General features: G+C 51.9%; 2 protein-coding genes across 11 annotated transcripts; both read right to left on the bottom strand.

The window, feature by feature from the left end:
* Positions 1-2,558: 2,558 nt before the first annotated feature.
* DHH (desert hedgehog signaling molecule) lies at positions 2,559-8,390 on the bottom strand. Its single transcript, XM_045073180.1, has 3 exons — positions 6,854-8,390; positions 3,904-4,165; positions 2,559-3,624 (listed from the first exon to the last, which is right to left on the bottom strand). Exons 1-3 carry the CDS (start codon positions 7,154-7,156, stop codon positions 2,999-3,001), a joined length of 1,191 nt encoding a protein of 396 aa, XP_044929115.1. The 5' UTR covers positions 7,157-8,390; the 3' UTR covers positions 2,559-2,998.
* A 1,162-nt stretch (positions 8,391-9,552) lies between these two features.
* Positions 9,553-22,817, bottom strand: LMBR1L (limb development membrane protein 1 like). 10 transcript variants are annotated; one of them, XM_004778884.3, is made up of 17 exons: positions 22,413-22,813; positions 18,953-19,037; positions 17,855-17,885; positions 16,692-16,831; positions 16,394-16,497; positions 15,422-15,548; positions 14,402-14,470; positions 14,196-14,260; positions 13,806-13,878; positions 13,631-13,714; positions 13,459-13,535; positions 12,600-12,677; positions 12,380-12,453; positions 12,053-12,143; positions 11,885-11,951; positions 10,354-10,515; positions 9,553-10,150 (listed from the first exon to the last, which is right to left on the bottom strand). In XM_004778884.3, exons 1-17 carry the CDS (start codon positions 22,482-22,484, stop codon positions 10,083-10,085), a joined length of 1,467 nt encoding a protein of 488 aa, XP_004778941.1. In that variant the 5' UTR covers positions 22,485-22,813; the 3' UTR covers positions 9,553-10,082. The 10 variants fall into 10 exon arrangements, with proteins under 10 accessions (XP_004778941.1, XP_004778940.1, XP_044929028.1 ...); XM_004778883.3 differs by having other exon boundaries at positions 17,855-17,888; positions 22,413-22,812; XM_045073093.1 differs by having other exon boundaries at positions 13,623-13,878; positions 17,855-17,888; positions 22,413-22,814.
* Between the last annotated feature and the right edge of the window lie 3,947 nt (positions 22,818-26,764).

Here is a 26,764-nt window from a genome sequence, read left to right as displayed (position 1 = left end):
AGCTACATATAGTTACACTCCCAGATCTCCCACTCTAGCCAGCTTGCTAGAATCCAGATTCCAAGTGCCTGTTCATGTCGTTACTTCTGCCTGGAATGCCCTCTCTGGTCTCCTCCACCTACATGCTTCCACATCCTAGCCAGGCCCTACTTTCTCCACAAGGCTTTCTCTGTACTAATATGACATTTTCCACCCATTCAGTTCACCCTGATTAAGTAACAGTGTTGTTTTGGTAGTTAAACATCTTATACCTTTCCTCCCAGAGAGAGCTCTTTCTTAATATTTTGTGTGTTTTTCATGTCTAATGCAGCGCTACACTGTAGATGTCCAGTAAATCTGGCTTGAAGAGAGGCTGGCGGGGGGGGGGAGTCTGGATTTTGGGGGGTTAAAAAGGTCAACTGAACCTTGAAGCGGTGGTTCTCAAGTCTGGTTTCCCAGGATGCAGAGAGGTCTTGCTGAGATAATCACAAAATACTCTGTAAATTCTCAAAACAAGATCACTTTAAATTATTCTTTAGTTCTAAAGCAAGCCCAACTCTTTCACACAGCACCTTCTGAAGGAGTGTTATGAAATCAAACAATTATGGGGGCAACCCCCCCCAAATATTTGGGAACCATGGATAAATTCTGCTTCTAGTGGAGTGGTGAGGAGAGAAGCACACCAAGCAGCGGAAAACAGCAAAGGCAGTGAGAAATGGGAGCAGAGTGTAGAAAACCTTGACCGAGTGCCTTGGCCACACTGGGCACAGACACTGATCTTGTCAACAGTCCTTCTGGGGAGGCGTCAGTATCTGCAGGTCTTCCTGACTTTCAGGCCATGCTCTGGGAAAGATCCACAGCTTGGACTGTGAGATCAGAAGAGGGGTGGGAGGTGGCAACAGGTACCTGGTAGGGACAGAAGGAAGTGGTCGGTGGGAGGACACTAAAGTTAAGGTAAACTTACTCTGCTTCCTGTTGCTTTTATCAAGCACTTCCTGGAAACCTAAGTATGGTTTTATCTCTAGACATTGAACTCCAGGGTCACAAGGTGAGGGAGATGCACAGAATCTGGCTACAAGTATACCTCCAGTTTCTGGGAGCCATAAAGCTAAACCAGGTAGGAAGGATACAAAAATGCCAGGCTCCGACGGGTTTTCACAAGGAGAGGTGTGTGGGCTCCTTACCAGCTCTTAACACCTGTGGCTCAGCCCTGGCAGCTTACCAAGCCCCACCCACCATCTCAGGCCTCCTGAGACAAGTTCTCCTCCGCGCAGGTGCAGTCCACTCATCCCTGCAGTCTGTAGTTCTCTCTTCTTTGGTCTGGAAAAGAACTAATCTTGACGGCCACCAGAGGGCGGTGTATAGCAGGGACCCTATGGACTGAAACCGCATAGCTGCTACGGGCCAGGGCTGGCTCCTTGGTTTCACCACCAAACTTCTCTCCCCCTGAACCCAGACATTCCGCTTCTACTGAAGTCCAACTTCCTCTGAGCTTCCATTCTTTTTTTTTTTTTTCCTAAGATTTTATTTATTTATTTGACAAAAAGAGAGAGAGAGATCACAAGTAGGCAGAGAAGCAGGCAGAGAGAGACGGGGAAGCAGGCTCCCGGACAAGCAGAAAGCCCAATGCGTTACTTGATCCCAGGACCCTGAGATCATGACATGAGAGGAAGGCAGAGTCTTAACCCACCCAGGCACCTCCCTCCGAGCTTCCATTCTAGCTCAGGAGCACCTGACTGTCTGAGTTCCTGCCTGTCTGCTGCATTGGAACCTGAAGGTTCTCAGAATACCCAGCCCAGGGAAGCAGAGCCAGGAGAAGAGGAGAGGAAAGAAGAGGGGTGGGGTGTGGGGTGTAGGAAGCCAGCAGAAACAACAACTAGGACAAGCGATCAAGAAGAGGGTTCCAGTTGTAATGCCTATATGCTCCTTGCTTGGAGAGCCTCCCTATCTTCCCCTAAACACACACACCAGGGCTTGAAGCTGTTCTCTGCCCCCAGGCCTTCAGGAGAGAGAGGTTCCAGCCCTCTGATCCCATTCTTTCTCTTGACCAAGAGTGTGTGGGGACTATCAGTTATAAATTAACTGGGGATTCCCACGGATCACCAGTTGGTCCAGTAACATCCCAGAATAAAACATCACCCCCATTCAGACCCTGGCACCTGATTCAGGGCCTTCAGGGAGGGACCAAGACTGCAGGCTACCAATCATGGGCCAGAATTCTCTGAGTATCAGTAATGCAATAGCCTGTGACCTCGCTGGAGCCTCTGTAAATGAGAAAGGACATGTGCAGACCCTCTTGCTCCTTCAACAACCCTGGCCCCTCCAACATTCGGTATGCAAGCATGCGGACAGAATGCTGGTCCTCTCTGGGTGGGAGAAGGAACCAGCAGCCTAGAAAAGCACACGACTCTCTGCTCTCTTTGCTGATCAATAGGGACGCCCCCTCCGATGGAAGGAAGCAGGCAGGAAGACCTGCTGGGCAAGGAGGGAGGAGTCGGAAGTAAGGTATTGACTCAGAGTTGGTCCCCTTCTCCCCTCCTCTCGAGGTGAATCCCCCTCTGAACAGAGATATTTTCCAATAAGCTCCTGCAAGCCTTCCCTTTATTAGGCCACCTGTAGGAAAATGTCAGACATCAGATTGGCTGGCTGTGTCAAACAGTGTTAACGCCGTGCCCTGGACCCTCACCTTGCCAGGCGGGGCAAGCAGATCATTATATTACAATTTATAAATAGAAAATAAAATAAAATAATTGGTTGGGGCTGAGGCACTCGGGAAGAGGTGAAATAGTCCTCTTCAAGGAGTATCCACCATCGACCCCAACTACCTAGGGCTAGGGATCTCCTCTCCGCTCCGGTGGAGGTTGCCCCTAAACCAAGCAGTCCGGTCTCGTGTCCATTTTTCTCCCTATCCCCTCCTTCCTGCCTTCCCGAGTCAGCATCCTCTGCTGCCCACACCCCCAGATCTCAGGCCACACGGCCGGTTTCCTCGGGCGCCTCGAGGTTTCTACGCTGGACGCATTCAGCCCAGTAGCTCCTCCGCCAAGCGGTAGAGGAACCGAGAGTACCAGTGCATGCCGGTGGGCTGGACTGCCCCGCCCGGAAGCAGCGCCCCTAGCGCGTGCAGCAGGCGCAAAGGAGCGAAGGCGCGGTGTGCCCACTGGTGACTCTCCAGAACCGCATAGCACGAGGCCAGGACGTCGTTGACCAGCAGCGTCCCGTGTGCTGTGAGTGGCGCGAACACACCCACGGCTTCCTCGCGCGCCACGCGGGCCACGCGCGCCGGCCGGAGCGCGTCCCCGCCGGGCGCCAGCACCGAGTCCCCCGCGCGCAGCCGGCGCGCGAACACCGGCGCAAAGTCGCCCGGCGCGGGAGCGGGCCCTCGAGCAGCGAACACCAGGTGCCAGGGCGTGAGCAACAGCTTGCGCGGGGGCCGCTCGGTCTCCACAGCCACGAAGGAGGCCCGGCGCTGCAAGTCCCGGTCCAGGAAGAGCAGAACGGGCGTGGGCACCACCCGGCCTGCCGCGTCTGCCGCCAACACCCAGTCACCGCGGTGCAGTTCTCGAAGCCCCTTCCGCTCGCCGCTCCTCAGGCGCACAGTGGCATTTCCCGGAAAGCAGCCGCCTGCCCTGACGGCCAGGGAGTTATCTGCAAGGAACAAGCACAGCGATGATTGAATCAAGACCGGAGGTTCCGGGATGTTGGTACGGATTCTCAAAGATGTGGGTCAAGCCCAGAGCAGACCTCGCCAGTCCTGGGACATGTAATTTCTCACGGATCTGGCCCCAACATGGGCAGAGATACAAGGATGGTTTACAACACTAACGGCCAGTTGGTCTCCCCTAGGGTCGCACTAGAGCTACGCAGCCTCAGTTTCCCGGAAAGAGCCCCCTTTGGGCGGACTTCACCACCCACCCCCTACTGTACCGGCTTTGACCGACACGTGGACGTGGTTGCGGGACTCGTAGTAGACCCAGTCGAAGCCGGCTTCCACTGCCAGGCGCGCCAGCAACCCATACTTATTGCGGTCGCGGTCAGACGTGGTGATGTCCAAGGCACGACCTTCGTAGTGGAGAGAGTCCTGAGCATGGTGGCCGTCCTCGTCCCAGCCCTCGGTCACCCGCAGGCGCACTCCGGGCCACATATTCATCACGGCAATGGCCAGCGCGTTCACCCGCTCCTTACAGCGCTGGCGGGGAATCAAAGAGTCAGTCTCCTCACTACCACGACCACCGCAGGGGCAAAAGGGACCTGAAAGGGAGGGTCGATTCTTCTTTGTTTTCCTGCCCCCACACCACTTCCTCCCAGCTTTTCAGTGTCCCGGAGAAGTGAGAACCCGAAGAGGTGGCGTCGTCAATACCCACTCCCGTTTCAGAGCACTGTGGGAGAACTGTGGGGTCACCTCAGAGATTGAGAGGGGTCCTGTACCTAACTCTTTCCCTACTTTGGACCCCTGCCCCTCACTCATTATGGGATCTCGGCTCAACCTGGGAGAGGGCAGGAGCTGAAAGGGCGGGTGGAAGCTCTGTCAGGGAGGGTTGAGCTGCCTGGCTCCCCGAGAGGAGCCCCTGTTTTGGCCTGGCCCCCGCCCCAAGCCCCGGCTGCCCTCCCTCCGCCCTGATTCATCTTTTGTTTCGTTGCCTTCCCTGGCACCGGGCATCGCTTCCTTCCTTCCTTCCTCCTCCTCCTCCTTTCGGCCCCTAGCATTAACCCCTTCGTGGTGCGAGTACCCCCCACAGAGGTGCCCAAAGCGTAGCCGTGCGGGATCAAGGCTACTGGAAAAAGGGTTTGGATGGCGGGGGCTGCGCGAAGTACAATGGCCATTCTCCGGGATGACTTAACCGAGCGAGAATCCCGGGCCGAGGCCGGGGACTCGCCGGGAGAAGCGGACTCAGCAGCTCCATCCACAAAGGCGCTTTTCAGCCGCCCCGGCTCCGGGAGAGGAAAGGGCAGAAAGCCGCGCCCCCCATGCCTGCTCCCGCCCGCCGGGGCCCCCTCCCCCAGTGCGACCAGCCCTCCCAATTCCAGCCCAGGCTCTGCCAGCCCTGAGCCCCCGTCTCTCCATCTCTGTTCCAGATGCAGCCCAGAAAGGCGTGGGAGTAGCACCTGAGATTAATGGGAGCTGCCCTAGCGTGGACCTGGGAGGCCCCCTGCAGGGTGGGAGTGGAGAGGAGGAAAAGCAGCGGGCTGGAAGCCTGCACCCGGGGGAGTGAGATCGCGGTTATCTGGGCTGCTCTAGTCTGGGAGCCTGAGACCTTGGCGCGCACCATACCACCGACGCCGCGGGAGGAGGCGCAGAGAGGACAGTTTCCTTTTCTTCTCCCCGCTCCGACCTCTCACCTCAGACTTGGTTTTCTCCTAAGTGCCAGAGGGGCATTTCCCTCCTTCCCTTCTTCCCGCGTTTTCTACACCTCCGCAGGGTTGGAGAGCAGGGGAGGGGAAGACAGGAAAAGTGGTAACTCCATCCAACTTTTTGTCGTTTTGTCCCCTAAGGAGGCCCTGAGGCCTTGACCTGCGGGGGCAGCAGCCCAGTGCAGAGCCAACTCAATGGAGGCCTTTTGCAGCCAGGGTGTGGGAGATAAGCAGGACGGAGGGGTTCCCAGGCCTTGTCAGAGCCCCTCCAAGGCCTGTCCCTTGTTCTGGCTCCTCTGCTGCAGGTGGCGGCCAGGGAAAAGGGCCACAATATTCCACGGCCAAGGAGGGAAGGAGTGTCCCCTTCCCAATCTCTGAGTAGTAGTAGAAGGAATTCTTTCTCCCCTGGACAGGTTTTCCTAACAAAGTAACCTGGAAAACTATGGCAATTAATCAGAGGAAATCCGTCCCCCTCCCTCTCCCCCCACTTCTCCACTCCATACACAATTAGGTGGTGTAATGGAAAGTGTATAGACTTAGAATCAGGAGTCCTGAATTCTAGTCCCAGCCATGCCACTAATTAGTTTTAAGACTTTGATTAAATTGCTTTTCCTCTTGGGGCCCAGCTCTCAGCCGCAAAATTAAAGCGAGGAGGTGGAAGAATGTGATTTCCAAGTTTCCTTCCAGGTCTGACTTTGAGATCACTGGCCAGAGATGGTCCTTCACTCCCAAGGCATTGCCCACCTCATCCTAGGTCAGCTGGGTTCTAGTTGCAGTAGATGCTCAATACATGCTAGTTGAATTTAATTCCAAGGAAAACCTCTGAGCTAAGCTGAACTTGAGGGATGTGGGAACACTTTGATTCTTAGGTGGGCCCATCTGTTTTTCCCACTGAGAACTACTTTTCACCCAAAACAGTCATTTAGACTCTAGAATAGTCTTGCCTTGCTTCTAGGACTCCCCCAACCCCCATGCTGAAGACAATTCCTGCCCAGCCCCTTCTCAGGTACATGGCCTGGTGACCTAACCCTTGGCCATCTCTTTCCCAGCCTCCTTCAATCTCTTTAGCCCACAGATCTTTTCCACAATCAGGTCAGGAGCCAGGCTAAGGGTAGAGCTTTCTGTCTGCTGCCTCGCCAGCTCCTGGCCCCCAGCTCACCCCAGCCCTTCCTGCCTGGCTCGGTAGCTGACCCCCGGTCCACGCCTCAGCCATTTCCCGTCTCGCCTGCCGCCATCCTCTTTTCCCCGCCCTCGCTGTCTCTCCCAGCTTCACTCTCACTAGTCCCTCCTCCCCTCCCCATTCCAGCTTCTCCCCGTTGGAATCGCTCCTATCACTGAGCCCAGTAAGCACTGGTTTAGGGTCTTTTTTTTTTTTTTTTTTTTGGTTGGGGGGGGGGGAAGGTGGAAAGGTAGGGAGAGGAGATCTTTGGGATTAAGGTGTCTATAGATGAAGCCCAGCTTACCCTCCCAGGCTGCCACAGGAGTTGGCAATGCCCTGGCGCAGGTGGGGAGAGGTCCTCCTTACCTCGGTCATCAGGCGGTCTGCACCACTATTCTCCTCATCCTTGAAGATGATGTCGGGGTTGTAGTTGGGCACCAGATCCCGGAAACGCTCAGAGCCCCTTGCCACTCTCCCCTCGGCAGGCCCACTGGCGCCCAGGGTCCGCTCAGGCACGCTGGGCACAAATTGCTTGTAGAGCAACGGCACGAGCTGCTTGCGCACGTAGCGGCGCCTGCCAACCGGCCCCCGGCCGGGCCCGCAGCTCTGAGCGGGCAGCGCCAAAAGTGCCAAGCAGCACAGGGGCACTAGCCTGGCCGGCAGCGCCATGGATGCAGAGCACTCGGGCCAAAGGGAATGTTCTTGTCCTCACCAGCTCGCCCGTCAGTTGGGCATTTCCCCAGGCACCAGAGAGCGCAGCAGGCAGAGCTGCCCTCAGAGTGCCCTAAAGCTCTTGTGGCTCTGCGCACCTGGCTGCCGCTAGCTCAGCCTACATGCTCCCGGGGGGTCTGGAACCTGCTACTGATGGGCCATCATAGCAGGGAAGGGGGGTCGTGGGTGAGTGCCAGCCCAGCCTGGCTCTGCTGCCCGGCTCCTGCGCTGCCAGAACCAGGCTCCGCCTTAAGTGGCCCCTGGCCCCGCCCCCCGCCCTTCTCCCAGGACCGTCCCGCCCCCTCCCACCGGGGCGGGGGCTCTAGCCGGTGACCGCTGGTCCATTTCGCGACTGAAGCGTGTTCCATCCTGGAAACCAGGCAGGCACCTGTCTAAGAAATACTAGTAGCTTTTCAATCCTTAGCTGCCTGGATAAGCATCCTTCTACTTCCAAGCCTAAGCCTGGCATCAAACCACCCTCCTCTGATACTTGAATTGGATCTTTACTCTCCTAAAGCCTATCCTGGCAGGCCATTGTCCTCTGCTCTCCTCCAGGAAGTATGGGTTCCAGTTTCCACCTAAGGCTAGCCAATCCCTTTGGGCATACAACCAGAAACTTTCTTCTCTGTGGTCCTCCCAAAGCCTCCCCCACTTTCATCTCTCCTTGGCAGTAGTAACCAGAACTGGAAGGGGTGGGTACCAGTGGACCATTTTCTCTGGTAACTTTGCAGCCTTCTGCTGAGAGCTTCCCCCAGAATCAGGGACAGCTCTCTGTAGTTATAATTTGGTTCTGGACTTCAAACGTCTGCCCCCTGTCTTGTCCTTGCCAGACATCCAATGGCTACTTCTTTTCAAATGTATAACCTGTCAACTGGAAGATTCTGGAGGGCAGTGGGTACTTAAGGTCATAGTCTTAACAGGCTAAGGGGCTCTTCCCTTCACGTTCAATTTAGGCACCTCTCTAGCTTTCACCCTCTGGACCTCCTGGGGCTCTGCTTCCAACCACTCAGGTCTCATCTCAGAGGCCTGGAGCCTGCAATACTTCACCCACCAATTCACTATTGTTCAGAGGCTTCTGCCTTTGGCTTGCATCACAGTCCCAGGTCCTGGGACGGAGCCCCACATCGGGCTCCCTGCTCAGTGGGAGGCCTGCTTCTCCCTCTCCCACTCCCCCTGCTTATGTTCCCTCTCTTGCGGTCTCTCTCTCTGTGTCAAATCAATCAATCAATCTATCTATCTATCTTTAGAAAAAAAAATCACTTTCTCAGGGGGCCTGGGTGGGCTCAGTCAGTTAAATGTCTGCCTTTGGCTCAGGTCATGATCCCAGGGTCCTGGGATCAAGCCATAGATTAGGCTCCCTACTCCATGTGGGGCCTGCTTCTCCCTCTCTCTCTGCCTGCTGCTCCTCCTGCTGGTGCTGTCAAATAAATAAATAAAATCTTAAAAAAAAAAATCACTTTCTCTAATAAGGCTTCCCTGATGTCCTGACACTGCCCAGCTGTTTCCCTGAGAACTAGGAATGAACTGCCAACCATCGTGGTGTTAGAATTGTATCACCCTTATTAGACAAAGCAATTCTTAAACATGAAACTGTTTACCATGAATCCCCACAGCTCAATGCCTGGCCTATAGTAGGTGCTCAGTTAAGTATTTGTAACATCCACACTTTTTTGCTGTTCAATACCCACCCCCCAGCTCCATGGCTAGCACATAGAGCAACTCTGTATACATTAGAAAAAAGTGTTCCTTCCTCAAGACACCTAACTGCCATCTGCAAGAAAATAGTCATAGCAACTGTATATAAGACTACAAGGTGAACGATACCGCTCCAGAAGTTGCACAATACACAAATCTGTATCCTCTTGAGCAGAAACTTTGTCCTTGCCCCTCCCCCAGCACAGAAGGGGGGCTCACACAATCTTCTAGGCACTGACAGCCTCTGGAAAGACGGAGTTATGTTCTTTTCTGGGAACCACAAACCCATGTCAGCCAGCCGCTTTTTACTTTGCGTCCAACCCAAGTCAGGGAGGAAAGGGCTGAGGATGCTGTGTGTATACAGGGAGAAGTTATCCCATTCTTACAGCCATGCCCACTTACCGCCAATAACCAAAGCACAGAAACAAGCTGTGAGTACAAGAGTCAGGAGACCAGCCAGCTTTAAACAAGGCTAAAGGAGGAGGAGGTTCCCACTGCCTAATTGTATGACCTAATACTAGACCCAAGTCCCTAAAAGGTACTAAGAATGCAGATGGAGGAAAGGGTAAGGATGGTAGGCAGGATCTCTCTGTTCTTCTCAGCTGGTAGACTCAGAATTGGTGGGAATAAGGCTGTTCAACAGACACAGAGACAGGCCCTTTAAAAAACCAACACAAACCCTGGGATCAATTTTATTGCTGATGGTTGTGGTCTCTTCTTTCCTACACCCTTGTCTCTCTGATGGTCCAAAGCCCCTGAAGGATAGCACAGTGCTTAGGCTCTGCTGGGCCAGAGGCAAGGGAGACAAGCTGCCTCCCAAGTCTGCCCCCAGCTCAGTTTCTCCCCTGTCCCCACCCCACCCTATTGCACATCAAATCATGTAAACATGGCTACGGGCATGGCCCTGAACAGCAGTGAGGCAGATTGATGTGTAAACAGATTTGGGACCAGGAGCCAGACCCAGTCACCCAGCCCCACCCCAAGCTGAGGCCCTCAGTTACATTTGGAAAAGCAGGGGGGCCTGGTCCCAAACTCTGGCTCAGATTATGCAACAGTGCAGACAGCTCAGCTCCCCTCTACCACCCTCTCAGATTCCAGGTTCTGAGGTCCACCCACCCTTGGGCACCCCTCCAGGCCTGGGCAGCAGATGGCAGTGTCCAGTTTTCTCCCTCCCACCCCCAGCTGGAAGTCATTGGTGCTGGCTCTTCCGAGATGCCCGGGGAAAACCGGAGACAGGCAACGGCAATCTGTCCAGCCCTGGAGAGGAGGGAGGGTGGGCAGTCAAAAGCAGGGCATAGGCCCAGTCTCAGGGAATAAGACAACCAAGCCATAGAAGGGGTATATGAAGTACATAACAAACAAAGCAGACAGCATGCCACCTCTCCTGCTTGGATGACCCCAGTTCCAGAGGGCCCCACTTCACAACCACACCATTAGCCTGCGCCCCCACTCTCTCTCACCAAAGGCCCGGATCAGCTCTGCCCGCACAGCTGCGGTAAAGGTCTTCACCAGACAGAGAGTGGTGAGGCCTGCGAAGGCTGCGTTGTAGAGGAACACGATGTAGAAATTGCCCAGCCAGTTGAAGCGTCCAAAGTCACCCAGCAGGTCAAAGCGAGTGAGCCCTGAAGTACAAAGGCCGGTATGGGAGTGGGCTCCCCAGCTCCAACTTGGCTCAGAGCCCCGTTTTCTGCTGCCTCCTAGTGGCCACATCTCAACACTGCGTTTGACAGGCTGGCCTTTCCTATGTATTAACTCATTCCTCCTTCCCAACTTGTTCTCAGAGGGAGTTATGGCTGTTGAAGAAAGTGTCAGCAGCTAGGCTTGCTCCAACTTCCCTTCCAGAGTTCGGCATCTTCTCCAGTGGGACCCCCTCTGGCACCATGTGTCCTGAAGAGCAACCTGGGCCCGCCACTTGTTCCTGGGCCAGAAACCTAAAAGCTGGTCACCCTGTGTAGAGGCTAAAGAGCTTGAACTTAGATCAGGCTGGTTTGGTTCAGATAAAACTCCACCCCTAACTGATTGTGTGATCTGCAGCAGATTCCATAAATTTCTGTGCCTCAGTTTCTTGGACTATAAAGTAGGGAAAATAATGGGACTGTAAGAATTAAATGAAACAACACATACAACACATACAAAGTATGTGCCAGGCACTATTCTAACACTCGAGTCCTTAATCATTATAATAATGTTATCACAAGTCCAAATTTTGGGGCCATCACCCACTTAAAAAATATTCTTACCCGCATCCAATTTAAGGAACTAACTAGTGGACCCATAAGCCTAGTTTCCTACTGAAAACCCATGGCATAAATACAATGGTACAGTGGAGGCAGTGTGAACAGAAAAGAACCAAACAAAACTGATGTAAATACTAAATCATTTAGGAAATGTGGTTCATGATGTGGTGAAGGCAGAACTCCCATACTACCCTAGGGAGAACTATTACTTTTGAACTTTTGAACATTTTTACCAGGAAATTCTAGATGGTAGCTCTGAACATGGGAGAAGGACTGAGTGTGTTGTTCATGTCCCAGTGTGTAGAAAAAGCACTGGACTGGTGTTTAAGAGACACTGAACTGGTGTTTAAGAGACAAGGGTTCTAGCCTGACTTGGCCTTGCTTTAAGTGAGCTGTATAGCTAGGTACATTGATCAGCTTCCCTGTTTTTTGTCTTTAGAAGATGAGAATGTTTATCGAGGATCCAGCTCACAGGAAGATTTGGGGGAAAACGGTGCTTCTCCACCAAAAAATGGAAGTAAACAGGGGAGGCTGTGGTATACAGCTAATGGGAAGATATGAGCTTTATAGCAACACTATTCTGAAGCTCAACAGAGGCATTTTACAGAGCCTCAATTTCTCCATCTCTATAATGGGGGTAATATCTCCTCATAGGTTGTTGTGGGAATTAGAGAGAGAATATATATAAAATGTATGCTTAGCACCAGTAGGTACTCAAGAAAAGCCAATTCCCTTACCTCCTCTTGGTACTTACCCAGGGTTCGAGAAAAGACAGGAAGTGCTGAGCTTAGGACCAGGAGACAGACACAGTTCCCAATTATCTAGGTGGGAGTAAGGAAAGGGAAGGTGAGGGTAGCAGAGCTGTCAGTACCTCGCACCCATGCACGCCCCCAGGAGGCTTCCTTTATTCCCGCCTAGCTACCTGTGTCATGGCTGTGTCGTGCCATCTGGGCCGCAGACTCCGGAAGAATGGAGAGCTGTAGAATCCCACAACTGAGGATACCATCAGGTAACTGCCACGAAGTTAAGGAAAAACTGGCCAGGTCCTAAGGATGAACGCCTCATTTCAAAGGGAATGGACCTCTCCCCTAACCTTCCTTTCAAATAAAGTCTTTTTTTTCCTTCTTCCTGAACTGCAAGGTGGGTGAAGACTTGCCCCCTTCCCCATCATTCCCACCACACCTCCCCACCACAGTCCCAGGAGACAGGTTCAGTGAACAGAGGCAATGGTGGGTTTCCAGAAGGATACAAGATGAGTATAACCTGAATGACGGCACCAAAGGCGCCCAGCTTGGAGAAGGAGACCTGGCCCAGGGAGGCATCCTGAGAGATAGAGTGGCACCACTATGGAGTACTCCCTGCCAGGAACACCACCCAGCACCCAGTACCCAGACTTCCCTCAGGTCTCAGCTTCTGTCTCCCACCCCAGCCTTTCTTAAGCCCTCCCTAAAAGATACACAGTCCAGTACCTGCATGCCCCGGGGCATGGCAGCCTCATCAATGAGCAGCTCCAGGATGTGGATGGCCACAATGAGCACAGAGAGGCCCTGTGGGAAGCAAGGTCATGGACTCCCATTCCTGCCCCAGCCCACAGCTATACTGAGAGCTGAATGTTAAGAACAGACACTCTAGGGGCACTTGGGTGGCTCAGTGGGTAAAAGCCTCTGCCTTCAGCTCAGGTCATGATCCCAGGACCCTGGGACTGAGCACCGCATCGGGCTCTCTGTTCAGCGGGGAGCCTGCTTCTCTTCCTCTCTCTCTGCTTGCCTCTCTGCCTACTTGTGATCTCTGTCTGTCAGATAAATAAATAAACAAACAAACAAATAAATAAATAAGAACAGACACTCTAGTCCAACATTCCCTTTCCCACTAGCTGTGTGGGACCTCTTCAAGGTTATTGTTAGCAGAGCACCTTGGAGGGTAGTGTAAGACACACCTTTCCCAGTAGGAGGATGGCAAGAAATTTGACTAGAAAAACATACCTCCTCCCCCAGATTGATGAAACTTATTTCCAAGTCCAGAACATGGCAAGTGGAGGGATGGACTGATTTCAACCCTTATTTTCACCCCAGAGAAAACCTGTGTAACTACTCAGTGGCCATCTATGACCTTAGGCAAACTCCTTCAGTCCTGTTTCTTCACCTACAAAATGGGTATCAGTGGGCTCAGTACAGGGCAGGACACAAAGGAGGCAATAAGGGAGAGGCAACTACTATTATTGATGATAACTGGGTCCATGCATCTCCTCCCTCCTCCCTCCTCCCTGAGAAGACCTACAGTAGTCAAGAGCCTGCCATTCGTCACCCCCACCAGGAATGGAATACCTACCGTCAGCACCAGCAAGCACAGCATGGCCAGAGGGTAACCCAGATTCCGCTGCCAGGCTGAGGCCTTCCGCCGCTTCTCTGCATGGAGATGGAAAGCTGTAAGCGAGGGCCTAGACTGACGGGCTACTCTCCCTGGGGAAACACAGGTATCCTCATCCTACCAACCTACATACCCAGCAGGACCCTCTGTGTCTGCAGAGCCAGGACCTGTCTGTGCAGCAGCTCCACATCCAAATGCAGCCAGCAAGAGGTGGGATCTGAGGGCAGAGAAGATGGGGCGGCCTCCCAGTCCTGTAGCCCCCACCCAAGCCACAGCCCCTATCCCAGCCAGGGGGAACCACGACTCACTGCAAATCCTGCGGGTTAAAGCTGCCTCCTCAAAGGCTGAGCAGTACAGCTGCTCCTCTAGGTCTTCTAGCAGCTGGGGACAGGGGAAAGGGAGGGACTAACTGTCAGAGGCTCCCCGATCCTGAGGGCACCAAGGAGACCCCTGCTCATCCCAGGCTCCACAGTCTCATTCACCACCCCGTGGCCAGAAGCTTGATCCAGGCCCTCCCAACTGCCTTTTGCTCTTGCTTGCATGTCTGGTGACCAGCCCCAGATGGCGGGAAAGGGTGAAGGATACAGGAGCCAGCAAAGGCTGTGGCCTTCCTCAAGGTGTGTACTAAACAACTGTAGGGTAGCTTCACTGTCTGGCTCCAGCTTTGCAGGAATCAAAGGGCAAAGAGCACTACATACCCGAGGCTTGACCAGTAGCTTCCCAGTGACCGAGAACATGCGGGCGAGACCTAGTGGAGTACACACTGTGGGGACAGAAGCCAGTTACCTCCCAGACCCTTCTCTCCACCACTTCCCCTACCCACCCTTCTATTCCCTTCTCCTTCCACCCTGGTTACTTTGATCCACGGACCTTGCCCATTCCCTCCAAGACCCTCAACACTCACCCAGGAGTAGCAGGACTCCAAGAAAGGAGATACAGGAGTAGAGGTAGGGGAGGTAGTACTCCCAGAAGTCTAAGGGTAAAAAAGAAGTATGTCAGTTTTTCTTCCTGGGGACTGCTGGGCCTCAGCGACTAGCAAGGACACCATACATAAGCCTACAAGGGTTAGGCTAGTAATGGTGAATGAGGAAAGCTGGCCTAGTGTCAGCAGAAGAGGGAGCAGTGGGGCTACAGCAAACTGCAGGCCCTAAGACGTATCTACAGAACACAGCTACAGGGGTGCCAGGTGGCTCAGCCGGTTAAGGGTTTGCCTTTGACTCAGGTCATGATCCCAGGGTCCTGAGATCAAAGACTGTATTGGGCTCCCTGCTCAGTGGAGAAATTACTTCTCCCTCTCCCTCAGGCCCTTCCCCTTCCATTCATGCTCTCTCTCTCTCACATAAATAAATAAAATCTTTAAAAAATAAGATGGGAGGGGTGCCTGGTGGCTCAGTGGGTTAAAGCCTCTGCCTTCGGCTCAGGTCATGATCTCAGGGTCCTGGGATCGAGCCCCGCATCGCGCTCTCTGCTCAGCAGGCAGCCTGCTTCCCTTCTTCTCTCTCTGCCTGTCTCTCTGACTATTTGTGATCTCTGTCTGTCAAATAAATAAATAAATAAATAAATAAATAAAAAAGATGGCAGGGAAGGAACATAACTGCTATTAGGCCCAGCCCCCAGGGTCTAGTGAGGCTGGATCCTCAACTTTGTCAGGCAAAGCCACAAATCTGGATACTAATGTGAAATCTCTCCACTTTTGCATGTCAGCAACTGACTCATTTATATTTTTAATCATTGCGTGGGCCTGAGGGATCATTTCTGCAGGTTGGACTTGTCCTGATGTCCATCAGTTTGAAACTTCAGTCGAAGGAACACCGTCCCAACCTTCCCCACCTGAGAGGGATACGGTTGCTCCAGGCAGGGGAGTGCATCAGCCAAGTGCAGAGCCACTCAGCCTGGAGGGAGGGGAGGAAGGCGGCCCTCTCACCATAGAGTGACTCCCTGCTGGCCTTGTTGTTGTCCACAATGGCCGATGCCACCCATACCATACCCAGCACCAGTAGGGTGAGGAGCATCAACATCACCACCGTCTCGTAGACCCGGCCCAGGACACCCTATAGGAGGAGGCAACACGTGAGGAGCAGGATCAACACCAGGGGAAGGAAGGAGACATGGGCTGGCACGGGCTGGGGAAACCAGAGATGGCTGGATTTAGGAGATAGGGAAGGGCATCTCCCTCTTATTGCGCCAATTTGCTCCGTCCTCCGACCCTACATCTAGGGCCAATCCTCATGCCAGACAGTCCTCATGGGCAACCCCCACTCCCCAGATCCCTTCTGCATCCTGCATCCTGCCTTGCTGTGGGAGGCTGACCCCAGAGGGCTGCATCACACAAGCTCTTTGCCCTCTGGTTCAGCCTGCCCAGCGAGAAGGACAGGCAGGGCAGTGGAATGTAGAGAGAGAGGGGGATCGGGGTAGTTCAGTTTCCCTCAATCTTTGTCACTATGGTTTTGGCAGTAGCTGTGAAGTACCTCCCAGCTCAACTATCAGCGGGTTCCAGAAACTATGTTCTCCTTTCGTTCCCACAGGCCTAGGGGTGGTAATGACTTCCAGCTAACAGTAGCACCTCAAATTCCTTATTGATCCCTTTAACTCTGACTGAACCTCTGCAAATAATCTTTGTTAAAATCTCTTCAGTGGGGCACCTGGGTGGCTCAGTCAGTTAAGTGTCCGACTCTTCTTTCGGCTCAGGTCATGACCTCAGGGTTGTGAGACTAAGCCCCAAGTCAGGCTCTGCACTGGGTGTGGAGCCTGCTTAAGACTGTCTCTCTCCCTTTGTCCCTCCTCCTCCCTCTCTAAAATTAACAAATAAGATAAAATTAAGTAAATCTCTTCAGTTGACCCATCTGAGTAGAATTCTGTTTCCTGCCTAAATTGATTGATATATTCCCCCACTCACCTTTCTGGAGCCAGCGAAGCCCTCAGACTCAGTGAAGAAGTATGCAAAGGGCATGAGGAAGATGAGGGACAGGTTGGAGAAGAGAAAAATGAGGTTCCAGAGGCCTAGAGCAAAAAAGGAAAAGCAGAGGTGGTTGGGCGGGGGGGAGATGGGGCAATGACTTATGGGGGACTGACCAGGTGGTGGAGGAGGGGGCAAGGACAGGGTGATATAGGACTCATTAGCTGAGGCTGCCCATGTCTGCATGAACCTAGGCTGTTCCCTATCACCATCCCAAGCTGCAATCTGAGCCACGTACCATGGATGAGGGAGCCATTAAGCCACTGGATATAGTAGTTCCGAGGCAGTGAGAGGAGCACCTCGTTGCTGATAATGGAGAAGGGCAGGAGCAGGACAGCACCCAGGGCGACGGCCAGAGTAAAGGTGCAGAGCTCGAGCCTGGGCAGAGAATGAGTAGTGCCCTTGCTTAGTTCAGACACTCACTTCCCTGGGCCCAAGAATTCCCTGCTCATCCCCCTCGGTACCTATGTTTCTCCTGAACTACCTGTAGCAGCGACAGACCGAGGGAAGGAGCCATGCAGCTGAGGCTCTACCGACTGCCCCTTAACCTCCCCCCTGCCTCAGCAAAGTCTTGCCACAGGGACGGGTACACCTTAGGCATTCATGTCATGGGTCATGACACTTGCCCAGACTATCCCCAGGAATGCAGTTCTCCTACACACACCTGCCTGGTACAGTAGGCATGCCAAGCTAAGGGGCTTGTCTTCTATTCTCTGCTCAAAGATATGGGTTTCTGAGTTTGCTTTCTCTAGCCTAAATAAGAGCAGGGTCACCCCATATGGCTAACCCCTGCATGAAGGCACCAGGCAAAGGGGGAAAAGAAGAACCTGAAACCCAGCTTCATAGCCAAGGCTTGTGTCCGTGGCTGCCTCAGGTGAAAAGAAGAGGCACTTTTACTTAGTTGGCCCACCAAGGGGGAAGGTTGCCTTCTTTTAATCTGCTGACTGGAGGGGTCGTCTCTGTATTTTCCCTGTATGTGCTAAAGAATAATAACAGCCTGCAGCAAGGGCCATCCTGTCAGAACCAAGCCCCCCTGCCCCTGAGGGTTCCACCTTCCACATCCCCTGCTCTAGTCCATTTGTCTACATCCCTGCCCTACTCCTTCCCTGATGACCACTGGGAAGCGAAGCCAAGCTGGAACCATTTCCGGTGACTCAGGCCCCAGCTCACAGTTCCTGGCCAAGAGGCTCCCAGAAACTCCTGGCCTAACTGGGGAGACAGGAACAACAACTTTTCCAAGCGTCCCCAGGGTGAAGTAAAGCCGGAAGAAGCCAGAAATGGGGTGGAAGCAGGAACCTTCTCTTCACTGTGTGACACCCCATTCTCCCCCTAGCTCCAAGAGTCACACTATCCCAGCTTCTAAAGGCTCCTAGTACCAGAAGCTGGGGCAGCAACACTTACGCAATCTTGTTGACTGTGGCATCTTCATCGTCTACTACGAGAGAGAGAGAGAGAAAGAGAGAGAGAGAAAGGCATGGGGAAAAGGCAAGACATCAGTGGGCAGCTCTGGGGACCATCTGTGCTGCTGTGTGCCCTCCTGTCCCCTCCCTGCCCCAGAAGAAGGGCCTGGGCCACACAGGCAGAGTTGGCCTGAGGCTCTGGGAGAGTTCACACTATGAACCCCGCAACATATTCTCTGGCCAAGGTGGCATGTTAAAGATCTGTGTCCCAAGTGGAAAGAGTACAGGCCAGAAATTCTCTCACTTCTGTCTCTCCCCATTATCTCTCTCTTTGTAGGTTCCTCTTTGTAAGCTGGAAATATCAGAAACAACCAGTCTGGGCAGCTGATGACATCAGTGGCTGGGGGCAGCAAAGGGAAATGAGGCAGGTGGGGGGGCAGGATTCACAGGGAAAGTCCTCAGGAGAATTATACTGAGGAGTAGCTGCCTTCTTGGGTGGGGGTTCATGAAGCCTTCTGGAGGGGAGGAAAGACTGAGGCCAGGACAGAATGATCTGGACAGGCTGGGGCTAGGAACTGGGGCCAACGTGCCCCCCAAATCGTACAATGCCTACAGAAGGAAAGCTCCAATCTGAGCACATTTATGCCCTCTATAAAGAGAAAGGCCACCATCACCAGGTACTAGGGTCCCCAGCGGTCAGGTAGGGCTCTGTTCCTGGGTATAAGTGCTCTAGATGAGGACAGACTTTGTGCCCATGATTACACTGTCCATTTTAGGTTCCCAGAGGGCTTTCACATTAACTATCTCACACGAGATCAGTGAACTGGTTAGAGACTGTTAGGCCCATTTTGTAGAGGATGGAACTGAGGGTCAGGAAAGTTACAGGACTTTCCCGGGGGCTTTATTCGTTGCAGACCCTTCTGTCTAGAATACCACCTTGCCCCAGGCTGTGGAAGAAGTGAAGCAGAACAAGCGAAGTTTCCAGAACAGCCATCCTTCCTTTCCCAGCAGGCACCATGGGCCCACTCCCCTGAGGCTGGCCCCATGGCAACAGGAACATCGGCAACGAGCAGGGGAAAGGGAGGGCAGTCACAGGTACCTGTGGTGAACTCAGCAGGCTTCCTGAAGTGGGTCAGGGCGATGTGGCAGAGGATGTAGAGTGTCGCAAACAGAAGTGTTGAGATCTGCGGCAGAGTGTGAGCTGGGATGAGAAGCTCTTATCTCCAACATATTTCCAGAGCCCCACTGGCCTCTCTGTTAATTCTATGGAGTCACTTTCCCAAAACAAGGCTCCACACTTCTAGGGGTTTCATCTTTCTCCCCAGCATTTCCTTCTAGTCAGGGTCCTCAGGGACTTCTAAGAAGCAGCAGAGAGAGGATAGGGAGACAGTACTATGTCCTGCCCTATGAAGCTTTGCCCTGGAGAAAACAGTTTCAGCTGAAGCCTGGTTGGTAAATAGAGAAAACCCTTAGAGATGCACAAACACACATACCTGAAACAGGCCACAGAATCAGAGGGAATTTACTCCTGGCACATTATTGAAAAGGGAAGTAGGTTTCAAGGAAGAAGGGGATGTGTGCACTGTCCTGACACCCTGTTCCTCCTCCCATTCCTCCCTTGCCCCTGCTGCCACTTTGACCCAAGCTCCAGGGAAGAGTAAGTAGGAATCATGTTCCTAGACTAAGTCAGAATTTCTAGGGGTGCCTGGGTGGCTCAGTCAGTTGGGCATCATCTGCCTTTGGCTCAAGTCATGATCCTGGGGTCCTGGGATCAAGTCCCGTGTCGGACTCCCTGCTCCACGGGGAGTCTGCTTTTCCCTCTCCCACTGCCTCTCTTGCCAGCTTGTGCTCTCACTCTCTCTCTTTCAAATAAATAAATAAAATCTTAAAAAAACAAAAAAGAATTTCTACTCTGTGTTTATTCAGGGGCCCTGAAAGATCAGGTCTGCTCTGGGCCAACCCAGAGCCTCATTTAATCCCCCACCCCTAAGAGTAGACCTTAGTTGGGGCCCAACATCTAAAATCTACAATGTTTCTAGAGCCACATCAGACCTTTTAAAGGCTGTCAATTCCTGGTCCTTATTAAGTGACTTCCAGCTCTAGAGCCAGGCTGACCCATGCCCCTGGGCAACTGGACTTCCAATCCACAGGCAGGACTTGGCCAGGTTAGTCTGCACATGCATGCATCCCTACACTGTTCCAGGTAAGCTACTGTTGCAGAAGGGAGGAGTCGCCGGTCAGCCTGGCCCTACAATCAGTGCCAGAGAGCCTTGAGATATTATTGCATGTATTTTTTATTTTTTTAACTAGTTTATTTAAGTAATCTCTACAGTTGACATGGGGCTTGAACTCACAACTCTGAGATTATGAGTTGCACACTTGGGGCATCTGAGTGGCTCAGTCAGTTCAGCATCTGCCTTCAGCTCAGGTCATGATTCCAGGTTCCTGGGATCAAGCCCCATATTGGGTTTCCTGCTCAGCAGAGAGACTGCTTCTCCCTCTCCCTCTGCCTGACGCTCTGCCTACTTGTGCTCTCTGTCAAAAAAAAAAAAAAAAAAAAAGAGTTGCACACTCTTCCAACTGAGCCAGCCAGGCACCCTGCCATGTTATTGCATATAAAGTATGCCAAGAGGGGCGCTGGGTGGCTCAACTGGTTAAGTTAAGCCACCTGCCTTTGGCTCAGGTGATGATTCCAGGTTCCTGGGAGTCCCTGCTCAGCAGGCAGCCTGCTTCTGCCTCTCCTCTGCCCCTCCCCACCCCTGCTCCTCTTTTCAGTCTCCCACTCTCTCTCATTCAAATAAATACATAAAACCTTTTTAAAAAATGAATAAAGTAAGCTAAGAAAGCAGGATCAGTCTCCTGAGTCCTACAGTCTCCAAGAGGAGCTGACCCCACAAGGAATCTGCACACACATATCTACACAAGGAAGGAAGAAGTCAAACAGACCCAAGGAGAGTGACAGGTCTAGAACAAAATTTTAGCTTTTAGCATTAGGGAAGTGGAGTAGAATGAGTTACTCAGATTGTACTGAAGATTTTCTACTGGCTAGTGCTCCCTCTGCCCTTGGGCTTGCGTAATAGCCAGGAAGGTGGGAGGGCTCAAAAGGTCAGGCTGGAGCTCCACGCAGTTTCAGCAGAGGCTAGGTCATTCTCTAGAGCAGGGGATGGGAGCCAGGTGGGGGAGGCACCAGAAGTCTAAAAGCTGCCCTTGGCCAGCACTGATGTCCTCAGCTAATAGGACTAAAGAATGGGGGAGACATTTAGGAGGCTGCTTCTCTGTCCAAGGTCTCATCCCTCCCTGTTCTCTAGGAATGTGGGCCTCTGTCCCTACAATGTTTCAAGGCCTGGGTGTGTCTTCACAACATGCCCAACCTTACCATGTGGGACTATCCATTAAGGATCACACAAGGAAAGTTGATCTGGAGTTCCACACATGGACAGGTACATTCCCTACCTTTCAGTCCTCCCAGATAAGAACAGACCTAGTTAGGTGGTGGCTCACTTTGCTCCTCCCTCCAGTCTGAGGCTGCAGGGCAGACTGAGGAAAAATAAAGGATGACCCTATCAGTGGGTTCCCTCTACTCATTAATACGTCTATCCTTCCAAACCTTTCCTTTTTTCCTTCCATTTAGTGTTTGGGGGTGAGGGCTACTCTGACTCTGAGGAAAGACATAGGGGAGAGATGAGAATTGAAAGCAGGCCTGAGAAATCTGCAGCTCCCTAAGTACCCCGCCCCGGGGGTTCCCCTGGGCCCCAGAAACAAGGAGTCCATCGCTGTGTGGCAAATTCAGCTGTTGCACAAGGTGGCAGTGGGGGAGTGGGGAACACAGCCTGCTGCCTCTGGAGCTCTGGGGAGGAGGGGGACCACTCAGAGGGAAAATCCCTGAATGGCTGGGGAGCTAGAAACCTCGGCTTACGGAGTTTCCAAAAAGCATCAGTGAGGATGCAAAGGAGGAGATAACTTAGTTGTTCTCCATCTCTACACAGTAAAATCCACCCCACAAGAGGCCTTCCTTCCGAAGTGGGAGACCAACCAAAGTGCCCCGTTCCTCTGGCATGCCATCCCTAAAACTCCCAAGTCTTTTCTGGAACGTAGTTCAGCTTTTGGACGTCTCCGCTTCGTCAAACATCAGCGGAATTTGCGGGGTCTCCACAATTAAGCCCATCCCTCTCAGACTATCCGATTACGAAATCACTCGACTCGCAGACCCATGCCCTGAGGCCCCGCAGGCCCCGCAGGGGCGGGGGACCGGAGGGCGGGTGGGGGACCGGAGGGCGGGCGGGGGGAGGGGCGTGCAGACGGGAGGAACGGAAACCGACCCGCGGCTTTGTTTATCGCGCAGCTCCCCAACTGATCCGATCTAGAGGTTCACCAGCCCGAGCGCGGGTCTTTCTGTCACACCGGGGCCATCCGTCGCTCGCCCCTAGACCACGCAGGACCTGACGGCGCTCTGAGCCCGGGTGGTCGCACTCCAACCCGAACTTCTCCCTCTCCCGCGACACCCTTGCTTTTCCCCCGCTCGGTCCCAGGTACCGTTCCTGCCCAAGTCCCGTACTCACAATGCACTCGCGAACCCTCTCGTGGAAGAGCTGCTCTCGCACGGATAGCACTTCGTAGTCAGCTGCTTCCATACTCCGTTCAGCATGACTGGGGCGGGGGTGTCTCCGGGCCCGGGGAGGACGAGCGGGGATGAAGCCGCCGCCGCCAAGCACCCGGACCCAACCAAGGAGCCTTTCCTCGCAGCCTGCGACGGAAACTCGGGGTAATCTGGAGCTCAGATTCAGTCGTCCGGACGCCTTAAAGGGGCAGGTACTACGCGCCTCGTTTTAAAGGGCCCCGGCCCCCTCCGCTCCCTCCCCTTTAAGGTCCGGACTCCTACAACTTTAACGCAAACACCCTCCAACAAGCTCGCAACGAGGAAGCGCAGGTGCTGGTTCTATCTACCGGAGATCCCCTGACGCCACAAGGGATGGGCGGGTTTCTTCCAGAGAGCGGGGTTCATTGGCTTCTAAGCGCTGCCGCTCATCGCTAGAGGAACGTTGATTGGCTTGCCTCGAGGAGGGAGGCGGAATCTTTGGGGCCTTTGAGCGCTAGCTCTAAAACTAAGCAGCCGTCTCCTTCAGCTCCTGCAGTTGGAAGAGGACGGTTCCTGCATTTTCGGAGCAAGCAAGATTTTAATTTGACTGTGGTTAAATGAACCATTTGGATCCGGCCAGCCAGGCAGGATGTGAGGGCACCAAGGGGGTTCCGAAAGGTACTGCTGCTCAGTAACCCATGCCCTGTAGCAGCATTTTCTGAAACCGAGTTTCTGTTGGTGCGGGACCCCTCCCCTCCACTGCTAGGAGTTTTCACGCAGTCACTTTCGTGGGAAGCCTAGTGCTTGCTGGAGCAAATACTGAAGAAAAGTGGGTAGAGAACCACAGGAATATCCTTCTGAAACTTTGAGGAACTACCCCTGGGGGACTATTGCTTAATGGGGCTGAGTCAAATGTTAGCTGACCTCCTATTCTGTGCCACTCACCTTACAGACTTTTATCTCCTTTGGACATCACCAGCCTTTCAGAGGAAGGTATGATTAGCATTGTAGAGATTAGAAAATGGTGAGACGTTGTTACGTGCCAAGGTCACACAATGAAGGAATGCCAGTTACCTTCCTGAGACCTTGGAATATGTACCGTTGGGGAGGTTCCACGTTGGGGAGGTTCCACCTTTATGGACTTGAACGCCTTCCTCTAAATTGGATAAGCAAGGGAAACTCAAGAGGACAGAGTTTTGCAAACTGCCCCAGTGATGGGTAAGAGCCCAATTGTAAAGGCATAGAGTGCATCCAGTTATATCTGAACGAGAGTCAGAGGCCAGAATTAACAGCTGAATTCTGTACCCTGGTAACTTTTCCAGAGCAAGTTATTTTTGTCCCTTTTTTGCTTCCCCACTGATTTGCAGTTGAATCGTGGGAAATAAAAAGCATGTACTTAAAAAAAAAAAAAAGCATGTACTTGTATATATGTATATGTACACAGATATATATCTGTGTATACACATTTGCCTTTAGTGATAGCAAAATAATGAGAGGAGGTAAAGAGCTGATTTCCCTCTTAGCAACCAAGCTTGGGGTGAACTGAACTCCAGCAGGAAGAGTGGGTAGTTACAAAGAGATGAAGCTAACTGGCTGGGTCCTGGCATCTGCTGGAAGGAAGAAAAGGAGAGCACAGGGAGGCAGTTTGGGCCTATCGAGTGTGTTTTAGGAATAAACATACTGTGTTTCATTTGGCTTAAGGTGTATTTTTTTTTTAAGATTTTATTTATTTCTTTGACAAACAGAGATCACAGGTGGGCAGAGAGGCAGGCAGAGAGGAAGGGAAGCAGGCTCCCCGCTGAGCAGAGAACCTGATGCGGGGCTCAATCCCAGAACCCTGGGATCATGACCGAGCCAAAGGCAGAGGCTTTAACCCACTGAGCCACCCAGGCTTAAGGTGTTTTTAACAAATCAGAACAAACATTTAAAAATCAGGATACCGGGGCGCCTGGGTGGCGCAGTGATTTAAAGCCTCTGGCTTCGGCTCAGATCATGATCCCAGGGTCCTGGGATCGAGCCCCGAGCCCCAGGGAGCCTGCTTCCCTTCTCTCTCTGCCTGCCTCTCTGCCTACTTGTGATCTCTGTCAAATAAATAAATAAAATCTAAAAAAAAAAAAGGAAAAATAAAAATCAGGATACCTTAGGGGCGCCTGGGTGGCTCAGTGGGTTAAAGCCTGTGTGCCTTTGGCTCCGGTCATGATCCCAGGGTCCTGGGATCAAGCCCCACATCGCATAGGGCTCTTTGCTCAGCAGGGAGCCTGCTTCCTCCTCTCTCTCTGCCTACCTCTGCCTGCTTGTAATCTCTGCCTGTCAAATAAATAAAATCTTTAAAAAAAAAATCAGGATACCTTAAAAATTCAGATTTCTGTCTCTTAGAAGATCCGGCAGAACTGGGCAACAAGGACATACGGCTCAGTAGATGGGGCAGGATGTGCTCCGGTCTTCCACAGTCCCTATCACTTGGGTAAAACCTCCCCAGTTTTTCCATTTATATTGTCACCCCAGCTGTGCATTGGAGGTTGTGACCTACGCTAACTCCTCTCTACTGCTTCAACTTGCTGCCATCTTCACCCCGGCCTTTGGTCACTTCTGGGTGGATCCTGCCAAGCTCTTTCCTTCCTTAAGGTTCTATACTTGATACTTCCTCTTCCCCTTCCCCTTCCCAGTTTGTTTTGGCTGACTTCAGTCGCTTTCAGGTTAATACCTGTTCAGTCTTCCCCCACTACATTATCTAAAGCAACCGAATTTTGTCACATTATTTATAACAAGTTACCGTAACTTGATTTGCTTGCATTTGTTTGTCTGCCTCCTCCATATAGGCTTGTAAAGGGAAACAATCTTATTTGTCTTTTTATTTTTTTTCCAAGTAGGCCCCAGAATGGAATCCAATACAGGGCTTAAACTCATGACCTTGAAATCAAGGCCTGAGCTGAAATCGAGAGTCAGATGCTTAACAGACTGAGCCACACTGGCACCCCATATTTGTCTTGGTTGTAGTTATTTCCCTAGACCTTAGCCTGATACACAATACATGTAGACACTCAAATATTTACAGATGTGATTAGAAAAGATAGCCGGCATTGCTGGTAATCAGAAGAGCTGGGTTCTGGTTCTAGCACTGTCATCCTGGACTACACTTAATGTCATTTGCAAAGCTAGAACAGCCTTCAGATTGCTTCTAAATCTAAAAATCAAATGTTCACAGTCCTTTGCAGTTTACAAAGTGCTGTGACATCACCAAAACGACAGACTATTAAATCTCATTCGTACAACAACTGGTTAGTATAGACTCTGCTTAGAGATTTATCATCCAGAATGTACAGTGATGTACAACTGAAGTAAACTTTAAAAGGCAAAATATCAATAAACATATGAACTTGGAACTGCATAATAGAAGACAAGCTCAAGGTCAGAACAGAGAGAAGAAATCTAGAATACTTTCTAGAGAAAGTAGTTTTGAGCCCAGTGACAATCATTTATTTGCTCACAAGTCCTTGAGCCCTTGTTTACAAATCCACTGGAAGCCCAATAACTTTCTTTTCAATGCCTATGTTTAGGGGTGAGAGATTTTCTGGTTACTGTGTTACTACTCAAAAACTATGCAGAAAGACACTCCATAATACATTTTTAAACTTATCACATCCCACTTAGTCCAAATCCTATCTACTTGCAAGGCTCAACACTAATAATGTCTTCTCTTCCATTCTTTCCTGAAGGGATTTCTGCCTGTATAGTTTCAATTATTTAGTTCGGTGAACAATTAGGCATATATGTGGTGTTTCATAACATTATCTTGAGCTATTATTTAAATCTTTTGTATTGTTTAAATTTACCTCCATTTATGTATTTTCTCCTTTCCCCTCTCCTTCAAGAATTGGAAACCTGTATTTGGCTTCTAATTAATTAATCCCTTTCCTGCCAACCTCAGTGCAGTTCTCATAGTAAACACTCAATGTTTGTGGATTCAATCTGCTTATGAGATTAGTAACCCATTCTTCATAAGGAAGAGGCTACCCTGATTATGGAGGGTTAATTTCAACTTCTTCAAGCAACACAAAGAATGGAATTAATCCATACTGAGCCTCCACCAAGTGCTAATTATTTTTTTTAAGATTTTTATTTATTTGACACACAGAGAAATCACAAGTAGGCAGAGAGGCAGGCAGAGAGAGAAGAGGAAGCAGGCTCCCCGCTGAGCAGAGAGCCTGATGCTGGACTCGATCCCAAGACCCTGAGATCATGACCCAAGCCAAAGGCAGAAGCTTAACCCACTGAGCCACCCAGGCGCCCCCTCAAGTGCTAGTTATTAATAGATACTTTACAGGGGCGCCTGGG

This window comes from Mustela putorius, unplaced genomic scaffold (assembly GCF_011764305.1).
Source record: "Mustela putorius furo isolate JIRA1106 unplaced genomic scaffold, ASM1176430v1.1 tig00537227_pilon_pilon_pilon, whole genome shotgun sequence".
In the NCBI taxonomy this organism is placed as follows: Eukaryota; Metazoa; Chordata; class Mammalia; order Carnivora; family Mustelidae; genus Mustela; species Mustela putorius.
This window is presented reverse-complemented; position numbering and strand designations above follow the sequence as displayed.